This window comes from Penaeus japonicus, unplaced genomic scaffold (genome assembly GCF_977035675.1).
Source record: "Penaeus japonicus unplaced genomic scaffold, GWHDUDI00000001_assembly GWHDUDI00000029, whole genome shotgun sequence".
NCBI lineage: Eukaryota > Metazoa > Arthropoda > Malacostraca > Decapoda > Penaeidae > Penaeus > Penaeus japonicus.
Window position 1 is genome coordinate 5,933,338 of NW_028234431.1, and position 5,000 is coordinate 5,938,337.

The 5,000-nt window shown below is 35.1% G+C and overlaps 1 protein-coding gene across 1 annotated transcript in view; it reads left to right on the plus strand.

The window, feature by feature from the left end:
- Positions 1-5,000, plus strand: part of sd (TEA domain transcription factor 1 homolog scalloped) — a gene marked incomplete in the record, with an annotated part of 145,040 nt that overhangs the window by 139,233 nt on the left and 807 nt on the right. Inside the window, 2 exon segments of the mRNA XM_086554539.1 lie at positions 543-777; positions 1,652-5,000. The exon segment at positions 1,652-5,000 is cut by the window's right edge and continues 807 nt beyond it. Of these exon segments, the coding sequence (XP_086410665.1) occupies positions 543-777; positions 1,652-1,765 (349 nt within the window).

A 5,000-nucleotide genomic window follows, 5' to 3' on the forward strand; every position in this document is an offset into this window, starting at 1 on the left:
GAATGTAATTTCTGTTCTTCTATAGGATTTAGGGCCACATGCCCCTTATTTCACGTTTCAATATAAGTAATATATATCCTATAACACTAAAAAAGAAGACTTCTAACACTTTCTATATTACATGATATTGGGCTTGCCTTGTTTCTATGGTTGCTGGCCCTTAACGGTTTATCTGATTATGAAATATTTCTGATTTCTAGAACTTCTTATGTATTTATTGTATATTTCTTATTTATGTACTAATTTGCTGTTTCATTTCATGGAATTTAAAAAAGAAAAAAAATGAATGAACTTTTTTTACCTTTCCAAGTAAACATTTTTTTCTTTATATATTTATTAACAATAACTTGTGACTCATCACCAGAAATAGTTAATTCATTACACTTTTGTAATATATTTGGTTATGAAACCAAAGTAAATCAAATGATCAGTCCTGTTGCATAATTTATACAAAATAATAACTTAATCTCTTCCCACTTTTCTCTGTGCATAGATCACTATAGATAAGTGAACTAACATCTCTCTCTCCGTTTCCGCAATAGGTACGAGAGTCCTGAGAATATGACAATCACTTGCTCCACGAAGGTGTGCTCGTTCGGCAAGCAGGTGGTGGAGAAAGTGGAGACGGAATACGCCCGCTTCGAGAACGGCCGCTTCGTGTACCGCATCCACCGCTCCCCCATGTGCGAGTACATGATCAACTTCATCCACAAACTGAAACACCTTCCCGAGAAATATATGATGAACAGTGTCTTGGAGAACTTCACCATTTTACAGGTATTGTGGCCTTGGGGTCTGGTCTGTCTCTTTTCTCTTTCTCTTTCTCCTTCTCCTTCTCCTTCTCCTTCTCCTTCTCCTTCTCCTTCTCCTTCTCCTTCTCTTTCTCTTTCTCTTTTTCTCTCTCTCTCTCTCTCTCTCTCTCTCTCTCTCTCTCTCTCTCTCTCTCTCTCTCTCTCTCTCTCTCTCTCTCTCTCTCTCTCTCTCAGTCTCCAGTTCTCTCTGTTTTCTTCTTCTGATCCTTATCCTTATCCTTCACTTCCTCTTTTTCCTTTGCCTTCTCATTCTTTTCTTATTCTGATCCTTCTTCTGCATTGTCTTCTTTTTCTTCCTCTTCTTCTATGTCCTCTTTTTCCTCTTTTTCTTCTTCTATTTTGTTTTATTTGTCTCCTTTGCGTTCTTCTTTTTCTTCTTGATTTATCACTTTACGTGCAAGTAGGAAAATACAATATGTATATTATATGATTTCAAAATATATGTGACAATGAATATGTAGTAGGTTAACAATATAACAAAAATTTATGTTATTAATGCATGAGAAATATTTGTTTGACATGCTTATTCATTGAAAAAAAATATAGATATATGCATGTTGATAGGATTCTATATAGTTTTGACCTTAAAAAGTAATTCTGTTGGTCGGCTGTCTGTTTTTCGTATCTTTGTTGGACATGCATATGCCTTTTTAGGACATATTTCAAAGATGGATAACAATAGTTTTTTTGTTTTGTTTTTTAATCATGAAATTCAAGTAATATTGTTAAAAGGACATGTATATTTTCTCTTATTCCCTTTATTTGAAAAAATACACCTTATAATGTAAAGAAAGAATATGTCTAAGAAAAAATAAACTCACCATGTCATTTTTCCGCAGGTGGTAACCAACCGCGACACGCAAGAGACACTACTGTGTGTAGCATATGTGTTTGAAGTTTCTACGTCTGAGCATGGTGCGCAACATCACATTTACCGTCTGGTGAAAGACTAACAACACGCCCCAGTGCAGCTCATTCTAGCGTCATGTCAGACGTTGAGCTGGCATCTTGTTTAGCACCATGTTCCGCATTGCAGGAAATGCCTTGTGAAGGATTACAGTTGTGCCCCTATGTAAATTATCTGCCTGTCTGTTGCAGTGCTGACCTCTTGCCTATAAGTGCTCGAATTTAATACTTGAAAAACAAAAAAACAAAAAACAAAAATAATTTCATCCAGGCTCCAAGCATAAAGCCAAAACACCAAGCACATACTCTCACGGTTGTACTGTATGGTCTGGCAGCTTACCCTTGTACCAGTTTGTGTTATGTTGAGATGTTCCAACATACTGTGGCAGCTGTTTGCCGGGTTCCAGCCTAAAGATGGCAAAGACAGCTATGAAGACTCTGGTTACTTGAAAACCATCAAAGGCATTCATGATAAAGTAAAACATGATACTCAAGCTCAGCAGATGTTGCTTGTATTTGTAAATCTGCATGTGTTTTCTGCAATGTAACAGCATTAGTAGTTCAGTATTGGTTTACTGATGTACCATGCAGAGTTTTTGTGATCTGATATTCAGATAAGCAACTCTGGATGTGCACGACACTACTGTCAAAGGCAAATGATTTGTATAAAACTAAAAAACTATTTAAATCATTAAATTCACTGGGCGTCTTGCCGGTGACGTTGATGGTTGAGCATAATAATATGATGTACAGATATATAAATGTTGGGCTGGCAATTGGTGCAAATGAGGAGTGCGTGTGGCCTGCCCTGTGCCTCATTGACAAACACTCAATGTACAGTATAGTGTGCTGGGGTAATTGCCCATCCAGGTCGTCGACATGCAAATATATTGTAATGCCTACTGTACTTAAAAATATAAAAATATAAAAACAAAAAAAAAATATATAAAAAAAACACATGCATTATTGAATCACGCAATGCATATTGTGACTATCCAAATGTGAACAAAGTGATTAAATATTTTTGTAATTTATACTCAGAGAAAATGAAATCTGTTTGCAAGTCTATGGTGAGGCATGATTGTGACAGTGTCTTTCACAACTTCATCATTGTATTATACGATACACTGTTTCTCTCCACTTTGTACAAACTATCATTGAAGGCTGTTACTGCCGAAAAAAGCAGCTTCTAACGATTGTTCTACACATATCGCTTCACTCTTCAATTTTTTTCCAATCCTCTGTAGCTTAGGAATGTCAGTGTTTATGACCTGTTGGATAGTCTAGTTATCACTGGGGCTCAGGGGATGCACGTTGTCCCCTCTCTCCTTTTAACCCACAGCCCCACAACGTGCATCTCATGCAGCCGCCTGTATACCGGTAGAATATTATAATTATTATTATTATTATTATTATTATAATTATTATTATTATTATTATTTCTCTTTGCAAGTTGTTGACGTTGTTAGGGAATTTTTTGTGATCTCAGATGTTCTTAATCCAAAGGCTTTAAAAGTCAGGAGGTGAAGGTGACGAACAGGAAACTCCGTTCCTGTTCGTTAAGTGTGCTGTTTTAGTGCCAAGACATATGTATGTGAATATGTTGAAACGAGACCTTGTTTTCTACAGCATGAGCATCATCCAATAGTATGTTGTAGTCCTCTTTTCTTTTTTTAAATACAAATATGCAAAGATTGCCATATTAAACAATAATTTGTGCTAATTCATATCAGAGGCTTTTTCATTTAGATTAATTTCTAAGATTTTTTTTCTTTTCTTTTCTTTACTGTACCCTTTTATTTTATTATTTCTTTTTGTGGTTGCAAGCACACAAAGTGCCTTCATTGATTAGCCATTCTATTCCTTGCACTCTGAGGAAAGGATTTTGCACTTGAGGACGGCTCTTCGTAGCATTCCTGTTTTTCATTAAGCGCTATTTAAAAACGTGACAATAATTTTCTAAAAGGATAGAGAGAGCGAGAGAGAAGATATAGACAAAGAAGAATAATAAAAAAAAAGAAGGCTTTGTCAGAAATTATCTTTGTGTGAAGAAGTGCTACAGCAATGGCATCGTCTGACAAGTGCAATTTCCACCATTTGCAAAAAACCTCACCATGGAAAGGAATGACAGCTTGACTATCCAGACAACTACCTCTTTCTGTCTGTCATAATCCAATTCGACCCAACGCTCACCCTCGGCCGTTGGGCACAGACACCCAAGGAATTTATTCATTGTGGAATGGCCAACTACATCCTCTTTGCAAGAACTCTTACATCGTTACGTTGTTCTTCTCAAAGTTTATTTCGTGTTCAGAGGAAAAGGGAAAAGCAGAAGTAGAAAATTGTTTGAACTTTACCAGTGTGCTTTTTTTTATTCATTTATTTCTTTATGATTATTGTTGTTGTTCTTTGTATTTTACTTCCCCTATTTCATACTAGAAGTCACTTTGTCGTATTGTTATTTTGGTTATCTTTATTATTTTAATTATAGTTATCATCTTTTTATTACTATCATTAATCAGCTTGTATTTATTTTTATGATGATCAACCCACCTTTAGATTAGACAAGGCCAATTACACTAAAGTATAGTAAAAGTTTTCCGTCTCGCATCCGGGCGTTCTGACATTAAGTCCGAATGCCAGCAGCCCCTTTGTTTTCCAGCTCCAAGAGACCGATCCATCTGCTTCTCGTAATGCAAGTAATATTAATTTATTGTACCCTTACTTTTTTTGTTTCTTTTTTTTCTCTCCCTCTTACGTGTAAAGTAACTTTTCAAACTACTGTCCCCCTTTTAAAGAAGAACTTTTAAGCGATGCTTTATTGTGTTGGCTCTGATGTGGCATTTTGTGGCATGCATAGGGGCCCGGCCTAGAACAGTTCAGTATTAGCAAACGAGGATTGCTACATATGACCTTAAATGATTTCCAGGATGTGAGTTCGTGATAGTGTTTTATTATTATTATTGTTATTATTATTAATTATTATTATCATCATTTTTCTTTTTTTGTACAGCAAACAAGTCAAATTCTCATATCCTGCACATTTGGTGATTTTAATTTTTTCAGTTTTTGCATTCTTTATATATTTCTTAATATATTTTTTTGTACGTTCAGTTCCAAAAATGTTTTGCTAGTTATCATGAGTATGATAGTTTTTTTCTTTTCTTTTTTTTTCTTTTTTTATCAGCCTAACATTATATCACCCACATCTATTTCTTTTTTTTTTACTTACATCATTATTTTTTAATTTTGTTTTGGTATATCACAGTTTTATATGGTTTC